We start from the raw sequence: 19,539 nt of genomic DNA, 5'->3' as shown, positions 1-19,539 counted from the left end.
GATGCATATAACCAACCGGCGTTTGATCATGATCTTTTAAAAAATCACAAGATTCAGGTTTAATTATTTTTTCTATCATTTTGTTTAGTAATCTTGTTATAGAAACCTTAGTTTCCAAAGTTAGTAATTTATATAATCACATGTATATCAATATTATTTTGACATGTGTGAAAAGAAAAATTATTTAACAAATTGTAGGAAAATTAAAAAAAATAAAAAGAAAAGGATTACAATTAATATTTTTGAAAAGTATATAAAACCAAAAGTAATCTATTATATCACTAATTCTAATAGGAAAGTTATCTATTAAATTACTAATTAAATAGGAAAATATGTGCAGTTAATAAGAAAAATATTTGCAATTTAATTGCAATTATTATTTATTATAATCATATAGTAAAACAAAATTTATATATAAAAGTGATTAAAGTATACAAAGGTTTAATTTGTTAAACTTAGTGATTAACATAATATAAGAAAAATAAGATAATCAAAATAAGAAATTAATGTAAATTGTTTAAGTTTTTCAATCGGTAAATGATTTGATAGCGTATTTAATATTATGTTATTATATAAACTTTGGTTTTCAAAGTTAGTAACTCATGTGATCGCGACACATGTCAATTTTAACAATTAATTTTTTTGTCATGTGTTATACAAAAACTTTGTTTTAACATATTTGTAAATTATAAGAAAATAAAAATTTAAACAATTTAATAAATATAAAAGATAGTTCATATATGTATATAAAAAATAATACTAATTCTAATTTTAAATTACTAATTCTATAAAGAAAAATAATTAAGAAAATTATACAATTAATTACTATAATACTATAATTTAAAAAATTATACTGTCAATTATTAATCCTAAAGAAAAGGATTGTACATACTCACTTTACATATAAAAAAAAATCTCATAATAACGTCTTTGAATTTTTGATTAACTTATGATAATGTTAGTATAATTTTATTTAAAATTAGTTGGACAAGTAGTAAAACTATTACGTATGAGATAACAAATTTAAAACAAATATATTTAAGCTATTGTTAATTTTCAAATATGAGATAAAATTAGTTTTCAGTTTTTTCTTTGAGAATTATGTTTTATTAGTTTTTAGTTTAAAAAGAAATATTAAGTAGGATATAAATTTGATACTATGAACATTTTTTTATTTGAAAATTATAAATGTTACTCATGGGATTGAGTGCATAGAATTAAAATCTAATTTTATTATCATGTAATATACAAATAAATTGTATTGGAAGATGGAGTGTGTGAACTCTAAATCCGATTATTAAAAAATTCATATGAAAGAAAAGCAAATGGAAAACACTTGAAGCCCACGTAAGCAGTTGGCGGTGTCCAGCAAATACGGTTCCAGTTCGAAACTACGAAATGGCGAGTTCTACATCTACTACAATTTTATCTTATCCACATGAGGTATACACATTACATAGTTAATCATCTTTTCAATGACAATAAATTTTATCCCTTAAAAAGCAATTGATTACTACTTATATTAATTAGAAGGGAAATTAGAAATAAATAATTGAATTAATGCATTCTATAACTATATGTCAATTATTCTTAAATTACCATTTAGCAAATTTTTTTCAAAAAAAAGTTAGATATTCTTTGAGAAATTGATGAAGAAAATATTAGAATCTTTATAACGTCTTGATGCTTCCCACAAAATCTCGTAACGATCGGATCTCAGACAAATCTAAAATCAAGCCTCCAACATCCGCTGGTCTCAATTCGCGACTAAGAGAACACATCCCACGAAACTACATATATCTTATGGAGGATTAACTCAAATGTGATTCCACAAAGAAAAAAAAAAGAATCTATGAAAATGTCTTAGCTACAACCTTACCAAAAATCAATACTTTCTGAAACGATTTGAGCAGTCGGATCATGTTTCTCCCAAACCATGATAGTTATGTTTCTCTCTTTACTCTAAGAAAAAAGCTTATCTCTTTCATTTTCTCCTTCACACCAAATAACCAAGAGTTCTATTTTGTTTTCTCCTTCTCTCTGATCAGAAAAACGTCGACAATAACACATATAGAGAGGAGGCGTCGACTTATGGGGAATACTATGAATTTTTGGTTTATTTATAGTAAACCAAAATGTAATTGAACAAAAAATCAATTAAAATTTAATCTTTTGGTTTGCTCCACACCTCACAATCATTCCCTATATATTAATAGAGAAGCACTCTCACCAAAAAGCTGAGGTGTCGCACTCACAAAGCTTATGTACCATTTGAATAAATACCATTACTTCTCATTATTATTTACATAAATATGCCATTGAAATATATGAGTTAATGTTTTTTCTATTAGTTTTTAAAAAGGAAAGGTTTAATCAACTATTAAAATCCTAAAATGTATTTAATTATCACTTACATAACCTATTAATTATTAAAAGTAAATTAGATTTCACAAAAAAATTATAAACCATCTATTTATTTTTTTGAAAAGCTAAAGTTATTCTCCTATTTTGAAAAAGTCTGCTGACTATTCAACTATATTAAAAAAAAGATAACTGAATAAATTATCACAATAATCATAAAAGTAAATTAGATACAACAAACAATTTAAACTTATTCACCTATTTAACTTTTTGAAACGCAAAAACTTAGGCCCTGATTGGTAACATACTTTAAAGACTTTAAAATTATTTAAAGCACTAACAGCCATATTTTTACCAATCACACTTTCATTGTTTTTAATTTTTTTAAAGCTTTAAAAGCCACTTCTTTTTTATCCTTCCTTGTTTTCTCAAAAATTTTAAAGCGTCAAATTCAGGCTGTAAAACTAAATAATTTTAAAAACATTCTTTTCTTTCTCCCTTTTATATTTAAAACCTCTCCAAAAATATATGTATATTTTTTACATATTATATTTTTACAAATTAATTATTCTTATTTTTTCTTTTTCTTTTAAGATCCATTTCAATAAGAATTTTTTTTTTTTTCATCATCATCATTAATAATGGTGTAAAAGTGTCAAAATAGCTACAGCTTTAAAAGTTTTTGATAAACAATCAAATTTTAACAGTTAAAGATTTTAAAGTTTTTACAGTCAAAGCATCTACAGCCCAATTCTCTACAGCTAAAATTTTAAAGTGAAAGTCTGTACAGCCAAGATTAACAGCCGTTACCAATCAGGGCCTTATTCTCTGGTTTAAAAAAATCAGATAACTATCCAAGTATTAAAAATTAATTATCACAATATAATCTTATAAACAATTAACATTTTTTTTTAATTACTAAGAGGTTCCGGGCCTAGGTCCGTACATCCTCTCTGGCCAGGGACCAGAACATTTTATATGGTTCCCTCCCAAGCGTCGTCCCTCGAACCAGCGACCTCTAGACTTTGCCAGAGAATCTTTACCAATTGAGGTATCGACGCTTGGTAACAATTAGCATTTCACAAACAATTTTAAATCTATTCATTAATTTAATTGTTTGAAAAACAAAAACTTTGTCTCCTATTTAAAAATTCTAACTATTTAAATATATGTGACTCATCAATCTTAACATGGTATCCATGTTGCTGATTTTTTTTAAAACTTTAGACAATCATTTTTTCTATAAGTTTTCACCAGAACTACACTTTTTGATTAATTACCACTTTTTATACATTTTTCTCATGCATTGCATTTTTACACTTAGAATTAGTTTAAATTAAATCGATTAGTCAAAAAAAATATTGCTTTATCTATTTAAAGGCATAATGATGTAGATAACGATGTGAAAAATAAAAGATGTGAATTTGATTTTAGAAACACAAAAGGACATTAAAACTTTCTCCATTACGTTGAATTTTTTTTTTATCTTTAAATAGTTTATGGATGAAACGTATTTTTACACAAAATAAACGAAAATTTAAATAAATGAAAAAAAAAAATTTTAATTACAGATTTTGTTTTACACAAAAAAATCTTAAATCTCAATATTATTTATAATATTTATTTGAATAGATTTATCCGCCAGTAGGTACATAGTAACTTTAGAAAGCGGATGTTACAATTAAAGACTCTGCATTGCAATTGATAATGAATAAACCTCAACACTCGGTCTCATGATAAAAGCAAGTCTTCAATATTTATCAATTATCATCGCAACTTATGTGTATGTACTTTAACAAAAAAAAAAAAAAACAAAAACAAAAAAAACTTATGTGTATGTATCTTCCCGTCCTGTCTCCACGTCAAATTTTCTTTAATCATATTTTGTGCCGCTTCCACTCAATTACTTTTGTATGTAAGCATCAAAATTAAGCCATATTCTCTTAAGTCTTTTGGTATCTTGTTTCATTGGATTATAACTATTCATCAGAATCCTTTTTAGGGTTTTAGTTTTTTTTCTTCTAGGATCAGTTATTATTCTTTGATTCCATTACTCTGATTGTCGAATGAGTGTAAATGAAAAAAAAAATTCCTGGTTTTTTCATAATATATATTACTCATTTATAATTGTAATATATTGAAAGAAAAAAGGGGCATCTGCAAAAACAAACCAAATGGTCAATTCTTGAGTTGTACTTTGTGAATCAGTAGTAGTCATGGGTACAATAACCAGACCAAAAGGGTTGGATTAGGCAACTCGTGGAATACGTCAGGGGGATCCAATCTCTCCGTACCTGTTCATACTCTGCACTGAGGCCCTAATAGCAGAAATCAAGAATGCAGAACAAGAAGGAAAGATTCAGGGATTACGCATCTCAAATGCAAGCCCTCGGGTCTTCCACTTACTTTTTGCGGATGACAGTTTATTCTTCTGCAAAGCAGAGCCTGGACAATGTAAAACAATTATTGACATAATCCGCTTTTATGGCGAGGCGTCAGGACAGAAAATCAATTTTTCCAAATCCTCGATAATGTTTGGCACCGAGGTTCTGAACCCTTTACGACAAGAGATCAAATCTATTGTCGGGATATCACAAGAGATCAAATATATTGTCGGGATATCACAAGAAGATTCATGGGTCAAAAGCACAAGTATTTTCTTTTGTAAGAGATCGGCTTCATAAGAAGGTAAACTTATGGACTTCAAAATCCCTTTCTAAGAGAGGAAAGGAGGTCTTGATAAAATCAGTGGCGCAAGCAATTCCGACATATGTAATGTCGTGTTTCCTCTTACCAAAAGCTATTTACTCCAAATTAAGTAGTGCTATTGCCAACTTCTGGTGGAGTAATAAAGCTGATAGTAAAGGATTACATTGGCTTTCATGGGAGCAGATGTGTAATGATCTCTCGGAAAGCGGGCTAGGCTTTCGAACACTAGAAGAGTTTAATCTAGCTCTGCTGGCAAAGCAGCTATGGAGGCTACTACGATATCCAGATTCCCTTCTGAGTCGAGTTCTCAAAGGCAGGTATTACCGCTACTCAAGCCCACTAGAAATACAAGTATCAAACAAACCTTCGTACGGATGGAGGAGTATGTTGGCGGCAAAACAAGTTTTAGTGCATGGAATTCGGAAGACCATCAACTCAGGTTTCAACACGTGCATTTGGACGGAACCTTGGATCCCCGACTCACCGGCTCGACCGCCGTTAGGGCTGACGAATGTAAGAGATCCCCTTCTTTGTGTTAACACACTGATTGATTTTAATACGAAAACATGGAAAGTGGAGCGTCTTCGGGAACTCTTCCCCCCGAAAGAAATTATCCTGATCTTGGGGATCAAACCAAGCTTAAAAGCCTCGAGAGATGGATACTCTTGGACTTTGACAAAGTCAGGTAATTATACTGTTAAGTCTGGATATGAAGTCGCGAGAGCTATCTCTCGTCCTGCTGGCGACCTCCCTGTTCAGGGTCCTAGTGTTACTACACTCAAGGCGCAAGCATGGAAGTTAAAAACATCACGAAAGCTGAAGCACTTCGTGTGGCAATGTGTGACTGGATGCGTGGCTGTATGCCAACGTTTAAATTATCGCCATATTGGTAGAGACAAGGGTTGCCCTAGATGTGGAGCAGAGGAGGAAACTATCAATCATATGCTATTCGAATGCCCTCCAGCACGCCAAGTGTGGGCTTTATCGACCATTCCCTCCCATCCTTTGGTGTTCCCTTCACCTTTCCTATATAGTAACCTGGACTTTCTATATGGGAGAGACAAAGACCTTGGTGATCTCGCAGATCACTTGAGGCCATTTCCTTGGATGATGTGGTACATATGGAAGGAAAGAAACAAGAAAGTGTTTGAAAATTTCTATGAACTTCCGCAAGACACATTGGAAAAAGCTATAAAAGAAGAAGAGGTATGGAGAAGAGCGAACACTAAAGACCTAGCGCCTGGGCTAGATGAATCAAGGATTTCTCCGACTCCACTCCCACAAGACACTCTTATATGCTTTATCGATGGTTCTTGGCACACAAACATGGATAGGAGTGGACATGGCTGGATTGCGTCCATTGGGGATAGGATCGTGCACATGGGGTTAAAAGGAATGCGGAGGAGCCTCTCCCCTCTACATGCAGAGTTAGACACCCTCATTTGGACCATGGAGTGCCTTTTGACCCTAGATATGGATAGAGTACTCTTCGCGACAGATTGTGCGGACTTACTAGCAATGACATCCAATGTTGAGGATTGGCCGAATTTTTCTTCGGAATTGGGGAATTTTCCTATTTTCAAGGATCGTTTTGTCAATTTTAGCATTAGACATATTCCTAAATGTGCTGATAAACTTACGAAATGTGCAAGAACACGCGGTTTCTGTTTTTCCCATGTAAGCTCATCGGCTCCCCCTTGGCTCTCTCATGAAGAGAGTCTGTTTCCGAGAACTTAATATATGGGATGGTTTCGACAAAAAAAAAAAAAAAACCAGACCAAAAGTACGAAACCAAAAAAAAAAACTGTGACAAAATAACTGAATGGATAGTAAATTTGAGAACTAAAAAGACCAAAATTGAACCGATACTGAATCGAGAATCGAATGGGTACCGAAATACCTAACATAAAGTTGTAGATCTAAAATATTAATTATGTTTATATTTGATATAATCCAATTACCAAAATTACAATTATAAATCAATAAATATCAAATATTTAGACCAAATAACCAAAAATATCCAGTAGTTTTTAGATATATTTATCAAAATTCAATCAAATTTTATTCAAATTTAACCATTTTAAAAAAATATATCCTATTTTGAATATCCAGAACTGAACCGAGAAAATAACAGAGCTGACCCAGAATCGGAAATCTAAAGTAATCGTATGGATCTATTTAGAACCGAACCAAATATCCAAATTGCCCATGCCTGTCTCGGTGGTACTCGGTTGTGTTCATGAAAAAAATATCCGGTGCGTTTTTTTTGTGTCAGCAATAAAATATCCAAAGCGACCAAATTTGAACCATTAAATTAAAGTAATGTATTTTGGTGGCTTTAGGTTCTGTTTCTAAACGTAATTTTCATAAGACACTGCTTCGTTACACGAACTCCAATTTTTCCTAATCCTCGCAACCACAAATCTTCAATCTTTAAGATAGATAGGATCAGGTTCTGGGTTCAAAGGTAAAGCTTATCACCTTTTTTTTTTCTCTCAAACTTCTGATATTTCCCAGTTGTTTTCGATTCTACTCTCTCGAATTCGTTAATTGAGGACAAGTCTGAAGGAAACGGTGAGGAAGAAGACAATTTCTCACTTCAGAGAGCTTGGCTTTTGTTACTCGTTTCGTTGATGGGTTCTTGAAAAAGTTATGCCCATTTGTTGTTTGATTAAATGCCCCAATGAGATTGTCCTGAATCTGATCTCTGTATCCCAAATAGGTTTCTGTGATTATCTTAGGAGGGCTGAGCTAAAGTTTCGATTTTTTTTTAACTTGTTATATGCATTTCTAAAGTTTGTGTTTTTGTATGTTTCTGTTAAATTCTGCTTTGGGTTTTGGTGAATGAAGAGATATATGATGATGACATGTTGCTATTTGACAGGACCTGAAGAAAATGGCACTGTTTCCTCTTCACCATGAAGTTCCTTGTAAAGGAGAAGTGTTGTTTGATTCAAATGGTTCAAGACGTTTTTCATCTGGTCGTAGTAGTAATGTTCTGAAACATAGAACAATGGCTGATGCAACCACGCTTGGCAGGGATTATTGGATGAAGAGTTGTAAAAAACCAATCCCGTATTGCTATTCACTAAGAGGTAAATTATGCTTGGTTAGGGCGTCATCAGAGAACAAGGTTACAAAAAAGAGGATTCAACTGTTGGATTCTTACTTTGGGAAACTTCGGAACGAGGATGAGAAGCCTTCTATATCAGCAGGTGATGATGATATTGATCAGAAAGTTGAAACCAATGCGGATAAAGAGTTGGATTCTTTGAGTGTTTATCTTGACAAACTAAAAAAAGGTATAATACAATGTTCTTAATACAATATTCTTGAATTTGGTGTCTTGTTGCTTGATCTTGTCCGGTGTTCTTTCTGTTAATGCCACTTATTTGACTCTCAGATGAAAAATCTAAAGGTTTAGTACCGTCTACATTGGAAGTAGCAAAATCAGAAGGTGGTTCAGTAGCAAGCAGATTGAGGAAGAAGACTGGTGTCGAAAGCAATACTAAACCTTTCCATCAGCTTGATGGTGATGATCAATCAGAAGATGCATTGAACTTCTATGTTGTGTAAGAACTCTTAATCACTTCTTGTTCGTCATGCCACAAGGTTCTTATTGATGCTTAAAAATCTCTTTTATTGTCTCCATTAAAATTGCAGGAGCATATTAGCATCCATAAATGTTGGAGTGTGTCTGTTTGAAGCGGCAGCGCCAGTTAGGAATAACGATATGGGACTGCTATCACTCCCTTCGTTATATGGAGCAAAGATAAATGATTTAATCATTGCTGGAGAATGGTGGAGACTGGTCACACCCATGTTTCTGGTACAAGACCAACAAATTGGGTCTGTTCTCCCATTCTTTACTGTTTTAAAAACACACTCAACCAAAACACACTCAAGACAAATTTACTGTCAAAACTCAAAACTATAAGTATATATTGTTTTTTTTTCTCATGCCGCTGCATCTTTTTTTACATACCACATTTAGTACTCTTGATGACTTGGTTTCATGTGATTTTTCCTTTTTGTCTCTGAATCACTTTTATTGTACGTTACAGCACTCTGGGATTCCTCATGTAGCCCTTAGCTCCTGGGCTCTGCTTACTTTTGGACCAAAAGTCTGCCGTGACTATGGACTAATCACATTTTGTCTCATTTACATTCTCGGAGGAGTCTCTGGTAATTTCATGAGCTTTCTGCATACACCAGATCCAACAGTTGGAGGAACTGTAAGTTAGCTAGTTTGTCCCATGTGATGTTCGCAGGTTGCACTATCTGTTACTGTTCTTAATCGTGGTTGGTGCAGGGACCAGCATTTGCTTTAATAGGAGCTTGGCTCGTTGACCAAAATCAGAACAAGGAGATGATCAAAAGCGATGAATATGAGGACTTGTTTCAGAAGGCCATTATTATGACAGGACTTGGTCTCATATTAAGCCATTTCGGCCCAATTGATGACTGGTAAGCTTCCAACATCCATCAGCTAGTTGTTTCTTGTTCAGCAATTTTTACGATTAAATACCTAATTTAAGCAGCCTCAATTCATTAGAAAGAATCATATGATACTTCTTCTTTTTTGGTTTTTCATCATAGTTTCGATCTTTGTTTTGGTAAGTAGTAGGATCAATGGATCATAAACAGGATTTATACAAACCAAACCGCTAAACTTGTTGTTTTATTCAATTGACTGACAACATAGACTAGACTTGATTACCAAGAGAACTAACCTGAGGTTGGTTTGTTATAGAGCTGGTGTAGCTGCAGCACACCTAGGCTAGTTACTATAGTCTTGAGTGAAACTTAAACGAGAACATCTTATCAGGGATGGTGTGTTTTGCTTCTAACATATGAGTCGTGACAGGACTAATCTGGGAGCACTTATAGCCGGGATTGTGTACGGATTCTTCACTTGTCCGGTGCTTCAACTTGGAAGAGGAAGTGAAAGACAAGAAGGGACTGTGACGGTTGGACCAGAGAAAGAGAAGAATGCTGATCCCTGTAAATCGTTTCTGGTTTTCACAATCTTTATCGCGGTTCTTGTGACTTCTGTGCTACTCCTTGGGGATGGACCATTGGACTTCCCAACGTACGATGATGTTGTATATTCCCTCATTTAGTGTATCATCAAGACAACTATATAAAGAGACTTGTGTGTGGTTTGGTTATGTAGTAGAAAGCTGAATGTGAGTACTGATAAGCAAATTGAGAAAATTTGTGTATTGTATTCCTCTCACCCTTTGGTTTTTTATATATATCTCAAGTTTTGTTGGTTTCTCTTTACCTATTTTATGCAATTATTATGGGAGATAGAGGACTCTAGATCTTGAGACCTTTAAATTGTGGAACGAAGTCGTCCAGGGTAACCATTTAAATAATAAACAAAAAGTAGAATAAAATTTTTAAAAATGGAACGAAACAACGAGGCTCCAAAGAAACTTCCTAAATTTTTTTCACTACTTCTCTTTTCATTCTCGGAGAAAAGGAAATACTAATAGGGACAAAATCGTAATTATACCCTAAGCATCCATATTAATTAACTTGATCACAACGGCTATAATTAGTTACTAATCACAATAATTAAACCACTAAACTCAAAAGAAGAATGGAAAAAACAAAAAACCCTACCCCTAATGTAAGTATATAAGGCAACAGAAGCACTCTTTCTCTTCAGTTTCGATCGTTTCTCTCCTCCTCTCAATAACAAGTTCCTTTTTTCCTGATCACGTCTTTCACTCGCACAACTTTTTGAGTTTCTTTGAAATCGATCACCATGAGTACGAATCATCTCACGGTTTCAGGTAAGGATATGTGGTCGAATTTGTTTTTACTTGCGGATACTGCGGTTATGGTTTGGGAAGAAGAACAACGTCGTCGTCGTGGAGAAGAGGATCGCGAGAAGAGTTTCTTCTATCTTTTCCCGAGGAAGAAAAGGTCGTCTTTGTTGAAGAGAAGATACACACAACAAAACCCTAATGGGACTTCTGGAATGTCTTCTTCTTCATCGCTCGATGTTCACGAGAGGGAAAAAAAACAAAACCCTAGTTTTTTTTATGAGCCTGTGGTGTATGATGCAGAGCTACGTGCAAAGAAGGGGAAATCTAAGATCGTCTGTGAAGGTTATGACTACCGCAGAGAGAATGATGATGCGACGAGACTCTCTGAGAAGAACATGAAGAAATTGGTAAAAAACCTACGACGAAACTTGGATGATCTTGATGGGTCGTCGTCTTCTATGTCTTCATCGTTCCTGAACCTTCGTTGTTACAATTACCCTACGTTACTCCTCGGTTACAACACGGCTAAGTCAGAGAAGACAGAGACGAACGACCCTCTTTACCAACCATGCCTAAAAGAGAACACCACAAGCCGCAAGAGGCGTGCCGTGCAACAGAGGAAGGGCGGTAATTTCAAGAAAGCAAAGGTTGATTCTTTCCCAAGGAGGACAAGTACAGAGGCACCGGAGTGGATTTTTCAGGTGATGAGAAGAATGGGAGCTGATGCCGCAAACCCGTTGCTGATCTTTGAGAAGGGTCTAAAAGCGAGTGATGTGAAATCAGGCCAGAGTCGTCTTTTAATCCCATTCCAGCAGCTCATCAGGAACGACTTCTTGACGCCAGGGGAGTATCGAGCCATAAATAAAGACGAATACAAGGAAAACGACGATGATAATATTGGTGTTGGAGCGATTTTTGTGAACCGAAGATGTGAAAAGTGGGGTGTGCGTTTTAAGATATGGGCGATGGAGAAAGACAGTGGACACGGGACCTTGAATTACGCTTTGAACTGGGGGTGGAACGATGTCGTCAAGGGTAACCACTTAAAAAAGGACGACAAGATCAGTCTTTGGACTTTCAGGTGCCGTGGAGTACTCTGCTTTGCTCTTGAGACATACTAAGTTTCTTCCTTAATTTGCTATCTGATAATGTTTGATTTGTCTCTTCGAAACGTTGTAATTACTTGATTGATCTTAGCTGATTTCTTCTGCACAGTCATTGACCTTGAGATTATGGTAAGTATTAACTTCTAGGAAGTATTAATTAGGTAGCTACATTAAGGGGGTTTACTTTGGTTTTGATGTTAAACTCGGTTGGGTTTATCTCTTCTATTATATTAGTAGTAACTTGTGTAAACCAAATGTTGTTTCAGATATTTTCTCTCGTTTGAATTGAACATTTTCATAAATAAATATGGTCTCTTGTTTTGTTTACTTTAGTTATTACTGCACTGTTCAATACCTTTGTGATGGAAATAATCAACACAATACACGGAGCGAAGCAACAAGATCATGACAAACAAGTTTAGATTACTGCACTTGTTCACTAAGCTATTCAGGTGATTCTTGAGGTTTTCTGTGTATAGTAGTAACTTCTTGGAAGTCTTACTTCGAATGTGAGTGTAGTGTAGTTCTCTCCTCTATTATAGTAACTTGTCTGTCCGTCTCCTCTGTAACTGTCTCAGATCTTCACATAGTTTGAACAAATTGTTACAAAATGAAGTGACTTCTTCTGCTTCCATGCTGCCTCCTTGATCTCATCTCCTGCTTCGTCCTAATGAGTAATGAGCAGAAGAAAGAAACAATCATGTCAAATTACAAAACTAAGGATTGCCATCTAAAGTTCCCACGTTGAGGTTACTTAAGGAAATGTTCAGTTCGAATAGGGAGGATGAACATGGTGAACTATGATCAAATGTACATTGTGTTGATGCTTACACTCATATCTGAAGTCCAGAGAGTGATTGTATGATTCAGAGTCTTCACTCCTCTTTACGGTTGATATGCAGAGCACTAGTAGGCCATGACAGATAGGGTTTGTCCCCTATAATCGCAGCCACTCCGTCTCATCATCTCATCATCTTCTGATGAAACAGAACAAGAATCCTGGAGTTTTCGTATTCGTGAGAAACAGAACAAGAATCCTGGAGTTGTCGAATTTGTGACATTGTTTCGAACTTAAATGGCCATTCCTTAAGGCGATTTCTCTGCTTACGTTGTGGCTTCCTTCTTCTCCCAGACGTATTTTGTCGAGTAGGCATCAAAGTCCAGCTTACCATCAGATGATATAATTTAGCTTGAATCGAAGCAAAATCAACTCTAATGTTGCAATCGATTCAGTTTCACCTAATGAAACTTGGAAACCTCAACAAAACTCATCGGACCAAGCTCACGACGCACCACCATTGTTAAAGGTTTAGAGTACTCATAGCGTCTTCTTTACAATACCATCAATCATCAGCCAGCATAAATCTCAATATATATATGAAGAGTAGACTCCGAAACAGCAAAGACTCTCGCCTACTCAAGAGTCTCTTCACTCCTCTTTGCTGACTCATCCACTTGTGCCACCTCAGCATTAGCTCCTGTTTCACTCTTCTCACTTCTTTTCTTCTTTTTTTTTTTCAAAAAAATATGTGAATTTTCGTTTAGAAAATCTAATTGTAATGGTTACAATAGCTTGATACTTAAGATAACTCTTGCCCAAAAAAAAAATAAAAACAAATGGATATCTGGGAAAAGAGGCGAACAAGAAAACACCTAAATGTTTCTAAGCCACACCTGCAAAAGCCTTTTGAAGTTTTTTCTGTGTGCCTTTGCAAGGATGGCATCACGAACTTGCCTGTCAATAGCCTTGAAAAGAACCTGCGCCGGAGTGGATACATTATTGTGTATCCTGTTGTTCCTTTCAATCCAAACAGAGTAAACGAGTGCCTGTGCAACAAGACGACACAAGGTTTGCGGAGAGTTGGAGACTTTGATATCCATCCAGGCTGAGAAAGCACTCCAAATGTGGAAGACAAATGGGGAATATCCTAACCGCCTAGTTGCCTCTGACCATAAGAGTTCGCTGAAACCGCAGTGAAGAAAGAGATGGTCTCGCGTTTCTGGCTCAACACCGCATAGACAACACGTAGTGTCAAGGTTCATGCCCCAACTTGCTAGCCTTGTTTTTGTTGGGAGCCTGTTGAGGTGAGTTATCCACAGCATGAAAGCGTGACGCGGAATAGCACCTTTGTACCAGACCTGCTCTGTCCATGATGGAGGTTCCTCCCTTGGCCTCAGTACCTCCCAGGTTTTCTTTGTGCTGAAACAATGATGTTCTTCCTCTACAATCTTCCAAACATAATTGTCAATGTTAGTGGATAGGCTCGGGAGAGGCATGGTGGTGAGGTGGATTTGAAGAGTCTCCGCTTGAGGAGAACGAGCTGAGCGAATGAGCCAACCTGTCGGAGAGCAAGCTTGCGCAACCGTTGAGGAAAGCGGGATACCCGTTTGTGATGGACCAGATTGTCCCATTAGGCGAATCAAAGGACCAAAAGGAGTCCACCAGTCAAACCAGAAGCTTGCTTCCTGACCATTCCCCACTTTACAATGCAGGAATCTGAGTGCTAGTGGGCGAAGTTGTAGGATCGTTTTCCATGTCCAGGAAACCTGCTGATTTTCTGCTAACTGCTAGAAGCATCCGTCTTTTATCTTATTATACCGTAGCCACTCTGCCCACAAAGAATCCCTAGCAGTAAGCAATCTCCAGATCAGCTTTAGACAAAGCGTTCGGTTCCACTGAACAAGACATCGAAAAACAAGGCCTCCTTCTGCTTTTGGCAGACATAGGTTCTTCCAGGATACTTTGACCTGCGGTTTTTTCGTAATGTCACCACCCCAGAGAAATCTCGAACAGAGACTTTGAATGCTTTTGATGCACCCTTTCGGTAAAATAAACGCAGAATCCCAGAAGTTATAGATCCCATATATAACTGAGGAGATGAGCTTATGTCGACCAGCATACGAAAGTGCACGGGCCGCCCAGGTGGAGAGTTTTGTAGTGATGTTTTCAAGCAAAGGCCTATAGTCATTAATCTGCAGCTTCCTATGCATAAGAGGTAACCGAAGATAACGAATGGGAAGTGAACCGAGATTGAAACCAAGTGCGACACACCGAGAGGTTTCAATCTGGTTCACCCCTGCCAGGAACAGATCAGTTTTGTTCTTATTCATTGTGAATCCCGGGAGCATAGCAAAATCCTCCAATACCTTTGTGATGTTTTCCAAGGAAACCTTTTTCCCATAAAAAAGACCATGATATCATCAGCGAAAGCTAAGTGGGATACCTGCGGTGATAGTCCTCCTAGATGAGATTGTTGGTGTAGCTTTTGTTGAGCATTATGGTGAACACTTCCATGGCCAGTGTGAAGAGGTACGGAGAGATTGAGTCTCCTTGCCTGAGTCCTTTAGTGCTTTTGAAGTAACCACATGACTCTCCATTAACCGAGACAGAGAATGTAGGCGTTGTTATGCATTCACTGATCATAGTGACAAAACATGGCGGAAATCCCATTGCCTTGAGGACATTGATGAATAATTCCCAATGTACAGAGTCAAAGGCTTTTCGCAAATCCACTTTTAGCATACCTCTTCCAGAGATGTTCTTTTGATTGTATCCCTAAACTAATTCTGTGGCCAAAAGCACATTTTCAACAAGCAATCGTCCTGGGATGAAAGCTGATTGAGAATTTGCTATCAGATCTGGCAGTACCGACTTTAGTCTGTTGGCAAGGAGCTTTGAGACCACTTTGTAAATCGAGTTACAGCATGCAATGGGCCTGAAGTCTGTCATGGAAGTCGCATTCGTGTTTTTTGGGATGAGGGTGAGAAGAGTGGAGTTCCATTGCTTTAGCATCCGACCGGTATTGAAAAACTCTTGAGATGCAGCAACCAAGTCGTGGCCCACTGTTTCCCAGTGGAATGAGAAGAACTCTGCGCAATATCCGTCAGGGCCTGGGGCTTTATTCCTCGGTAGAGAGAGAAAAGCTTCCTTGATTTCAAGGGGGGTGACAGGGTGAGAGAGAGCTTGAAGAACAGAGGTGGAGCAACGCTGCGGTATCAGAACCTCTAATTCTTCAACAGAGGGGGCGGAGGTGGTGGCAGGAGTGTTTAGCAATTTTTGAAAAAAGTCCACTGCAAGCCTCTGTATCCCTTGCTTAGAGTCCACTATCTGACCATTATCATCAAGAAGATAGAGGATTTGATTGTGCGCCTGACGCGTAAGAATTGCCCTGTGAAAGAATTTGGAATTCTTATCACCCTCTTCGAGCCAGCAAATACGCGATTTCTGTCTTAGGTAAGACTCCTCAGCTCTAGCTAGAATACACCACTTTCGATGAACTTCTTTCTCCAACAACATCTCCTGCTCTGAGGGCGAGTTGAGTAAAGCTTGTTGAGAAGAGAGAAGGTATTCATAGGCCTCTGCAACTCGTTTCTCTAGTGCAGAGTAGTTTTCACGGCTGAAAGCTCTGATGACACTCTTCAGTTCTTTTAATTTTTTGGACACTAGCAACATTTTAGAGCAATCAAACGTAAGAGCGTTCCACCAGAGCTTAATCAGAGGCGCAAACTCTGGATTCTTGTTGAGAAGGGAGAGGAACTTGAACGGCCTTTTAACCTTGGTCGCTGAGTGATCCAAAAAGAGGCAGGAGGGACTATGGTCAGAGAAGCCAGGTTCACCGAAAACCTCTAGCGAATTTGGATAAGCTTGAAACCATTCATCATTCCCTAGGATCCTGTCGAGCTTCGTGGCCACAACATTGTCAAGCTGCTTGTTGGTCCACGTGAATGTGTTTCCGTAGAAAGGGAGATCTGTTAAGTGAGCCAAGGTGAGACAATGACTGAGATCACGCATACCTCTAGTTGAGTCTGAGATTGGTGAGGAGTGCTCATGAGGAAATAGTGTCTGGTTGAAATCACCAATTACTGTCCAGGGCTTGGCTGCAACCAAAGGTGAAACAGCTAGATCCTTAATTTCTCTCCATAGTAGCCTTCTCTCCTCATTGCAGGTTGATGATGCATAGACGACTGAGACTACTACTTCTGCAGGCTCAAAAGGTAACTTGACAATGCACGAGATCATTTGAAGCGATTTAGAGATGACAGTAACCTGTACAGCTGGGTGCCAAACCACCCAAATCTTACCAAGCTCTGAAAATTCATAGTTATCCGCAAAACTCCAACCAGGAAGCAGACGAGAAAAATGGCTGGTGCCTTCCCAGGTTGAATGTGGGTCTCAATGATCCCACCAAAAAAAGGTTTATGAACCTTTATCCACTTCTTAAAGCTTCTCCGTTTTATAGGATCGTTAAAACCTCTTACATTACGACAAAAAATATCCATTAAAGGGATATAAAATTAGAGGATTGAAGGGCCTCCAGCCCTAGCTCTTGTATCTTTCTTCTTAAGCATGCGTTTGGATATAACCTTCAGAAATCTATCTGACTCAGCTTCTGGGTTATCATCCTCAGCAGACATACTGTCCTGGTCGGATTATGACGCTTGGGTGTCGCCAGCCTCCACATTGTGTGATAAGTGAGAGAATAAATTTGCAGTTAGGTCAACACAAATCTTACCCTCATCTAAATGTAGGGCAGTTGTTGATGATGTAACCTTAGGGAGGGGCTTAGAGGCATATAAGGGTGGTGGATCCACTGAGTTTACCACCCCTTTGCTTGTAGTACCGCGATTTACATGCTGCTTAGCAAATGTGGAGAGATGCCATACTTCGTCCCTTGAAATGATGTTTTCACTGCAGACCGGAGGCACATTCACTAGACTAACATCAACAATTGGGAGTTGACTTGAGATGGGGAGCTTGCCGTTTCTCTTGTCTTTCTTGGACCGAGGGCATGAATCTGTGTTGTGTTTCACTGATCCACACACAGTGCAGGTTGGAGGTGCTTTGGTGCATCGGGAGACAGTTACCCACCGAGTTACAATGACTGCATAGAGCAGGAAGCCAGGGACTAGAAACTCGTATACGCTTGATCTGACCAGATTCAAATCTCGGGGATCTATTACCGTGTAGACCTTGGCGACCTCAATGTTTGTGAGTTTCTCCGTTTGCGGGTGGAGGCATACTGGATGTCCCACCAAACCAGCAATGTGCTCCAACCCTTCCCAGTTAAAGAACTCCAAGGGCACACCATGAAAATCAAGCCAAACAAGGACCATAGAGAGTTCCGGCTTCTTGGGGATGATATCAGGCGACCATTTTGCTACAAACATAGTTTGTCCATCCACTTGCCATAAACACTGACTCAGGATGCGACGTCTAGCATTAGGACATGGAACCTTGAAGAGAAAAGAATGACCCTCCATTTTGGATACCGTGATATCCCGGCGTTGTCTACTCCAAATGCCATTGACAATAGCGTGAACGGCTCCACGATGAGGCGGTTCTTCATTAAATTGGCCAAGGATGAAACTATCCCAAGCTTTCTTGTTCTTTTCTATTACCGAGTTGGGAATGGTTACAGAAGCTTCACCAGACTCAAGGACATACGGAGAACCTTTTTTCTCTAGTTGGATAGAGTTACCTTTTACTAGAGCTTTCCAGGGGTGTTCCTCTATCTGCTGGGGAGTCGTACTCACAGCCAGGGGGTGTGTTGAAGTCTCCAGAGAGGGTTTGTTGGTGGTGTGGGCACCATTGACAACGGGAGCTGCTAGGACTGGTACGGGATTTGAAAGAATCTCTGTTGCAGTTGTTTCCCCTGAAATTGTAGATCTAGGGTTTTCGATTGCTGCAGCTGGGACCATCAAAACGGGTGACTTGCAGGAATCCGGTGAACAATTGTTGGCTGACATCTTTGAGGAAGCAGGCAACTCTTTCAAATTAGGTTGGGGAGGAACAGTCCCCGCCGATTGAGGAGACTTAGACGGTGGACTTTTCGATTCGGATGAAACAGAGGTTGCGGATCCAGTGGAGATACCGCGAGGAGGTTTTTTCTTGACCTTAGATTTGCCCATGAGGGGCGGTGGAGACCGTATCTCTTTGCCACTTTCTTTCTTCTTCTTCCTTGAACCGTATCAGTATCCAACTCAGAAATAGCATCATCAAAATCAAATGCCTTCTCAGATTCGAAAAATATCTTATTCAGTTAACAATTTCACATGTAGTAAAAAACTGCTTTGCAAGGCTCCAAGCGCTAGCAGGAGTAAAACATAGAGAAATTGTGGGCAAGATCAAGCCTGAAGTAAAAAGAATCACTTACAGAAGCAGTGCTTTCATGAGAAGCTTTTTTCATCTCAGCACCAGCCTTAAACTCAGCAAGATACCTGTCTGTGGCTGTGATGATCATCCTTCATTTTTAGGTAAAACAGTTTTTGGTTTATATAGTGGAAAGCTGGATGTAAACAAGGAGAATCCTTTGGTTTGTGGTATAGGAAATTGAGGAAACTATGTAAAATTCTTCTCACATTTTTGGTTTATATACCATAAAACTAAATACACAACAACAACAACAAGAAAACAATGAAACAAAAACGAAGCTGCAGAGAAACTTTCTAAAATTTTATCACAACCTTTCTTCTCATTCTCCGGAAAAAGTAAATACCAAATAGGGATTAAAAATCGTAATTATACCATTACCCTAATCATCCATGTTAACTTGACTACAACGCAATAATTAGTTACTAATCAC

The 19,539-nt window shown here is 37.6% G+C and overlaps 3 protein-coding genes and 1 pseudogene across 4 annotated transcripts; 2 read left to right on the top strand and 2 right to left on the bottom strand.

The window, feature by feature from the left end:
- The first annotated feature begins 7,261 nt into the window (after positions 1–7,261).
- Positions 7,262–10,348, top strand: LOC104732993 (RHOMBOID-like protein 9, chloroplastic). Of its 2 annotated transcripts, none has more exons than XM_087478314.1 (7): positions 7,262–7,537; positions 7,955–8,372; positions 8,474–8,642; positions 8,734–8,899; positions 9,135–9,305; positions 9,383–9,537; positions 9,938–10,348. In XM_087478314.1, exons 2-7 carry the CDS (start codon positions 7,967–7,969, stop codon positions 10,191–10,193), a joined length of 1,323 nt encoding a protein of 440 aa, XP_087334440.1. In that variant the 5' UTR covers positions 7,262–7,537; positions 7,955–7,966; the 3' UTR covers positions 10,194–10,348. The 2 variants fall into 2 exon arrangements, with proteins under 2 accessions (XP_087334440.1, XP_087334441.1); XM_087478315.1 differs by having other exon boundaries at positions 7,382–7,644.
- Positions 10,349–10,861: 513 nt separating this feature from the next.
- Positions 10,862–11,971, top strand: LOC104734059 (putative B3 domain-containing protein At5g35780 pseudogene; annotated as a pseudogene).
- Positions 11,972–13,369: 1,398 nt separating this feature from the next.
- On the bottom strand, positions 13,370–14,368 carry LOC147933043 (uncharacterized). Its single transcript, XM_087477268.1, has 2 exons — positions 13,631–14,368; positions 13,370–13,462 (listed from the first exon to the last, which is right to left on the bottom strand). The coding sequence occupies exons 1-2, from the start codon at positions 14,366–14,368 to the stop codon at positions 13,370–13,372; spliced, it is 831 nt and encodes a 276-aa protein (XP_087333394.1).
- A 1,144-nt stretch (positions 14,369–15,512) lies between these two features.
- Positions 15,513–19,197, bottom strand: LOC147933042 (uncharacterized). Its single transcript, XM_087477267.1, has 4 exons — positions 19,111–19,197; positions 19,010–19,044; positions 17,470–18,914; positions 15,513–17,044 (listed from the first exon to the last, which is right to left on the bottom strand). Exons 1-4 carry the CDS (start codon positions 19,195–19,197, stop codon positions 15,513–15,515), a joined length of 3,099 nt encoding a protein of 1,032 aa, XP_087333393.1.
- Between the last annotated feature and the right edge of the window lie 342 nt (positions 19,198–19,539).

This window comes from Camelina sativa, chromosome 12 (genome assembly GCF_030686135.1).
Source record: "Camelina sativa cultivar CO46 ecotype springtype chromosome 12, ASM3068613v1".
NCBI classification, from domain to species: Eukaryota; Viridiplantae; Streptophyta; class Magnoliopsida; order Brassicales; family Brassicaceae; genus Camelina; species Camelina sativa.
The sequence above is the reverse complement of the archived record's forward strand: the minus strand, read 5'-3'. Positions and strand labels throughout refer to the sequence as shown.

Excerpts from the sequence above, each read along its gene's own strand:
- LOC104732993 (XM_087478314.1), top strand. The coding sequence starts at position 7,967 with ATGGCACTGTTTCCTCTTCACCATGAAGTTCCTTGTAAAGGAGAAGTG. Across the intron at positions 8,900-9,134 it reads TGGTCACACCCATGTTTCTG|CACTCTGGGATTCCTCATGT; the intron begins GTACAAGACCAA and ends TGTACGTTACAG. Across the intron at positions 9,538-9,937 it reads TTCGGCCCAATTGATGACTG|GACTAATCTGGGAGCACTTA; the intron begins GTAAGCTTCCAA and ends GAGTCGTGACAG.
- LOC147933043 (XM_087477268.1), bottom strand. The coding sequence starts at position 14,368 with ATGGGACAATCTGGTCCATCACAAACGGGTATCCCGCTTTCCTCAACG. Across the intron at positions 13,463-13,630 it reads ACTTCAAAAGGCTTTTGCAG|AAGAAAAGAAGTGAGAAGAG; the intron begins GTGTGGCTTAGA and ends AAAAAAAAAAAG.
- LOC147933042 (XM_087477267.1), bottom strand. The coding sequence starts at position 19,197 with ATGATCATCACAGCCACAGACAGGTATCTTGCTGAGTTTAAGGCTGGT. Across the intron at positions 19,045-19,110 it reads CTCATGAAAGCACTGCTTCT|CGCTTGGAGCCTTGCAAAGC; the intron begins GTAAGTGATTCT and ends TACTCCTGCTAG. Across the intron at positions 18,915-19,009 it reads AAAGCAGTTTTTTACTACAT|GAAGAAGAAGAAAGAAAGTG; the intron begins GTGAAATTGTTA and ends ATACGGTTCAAG.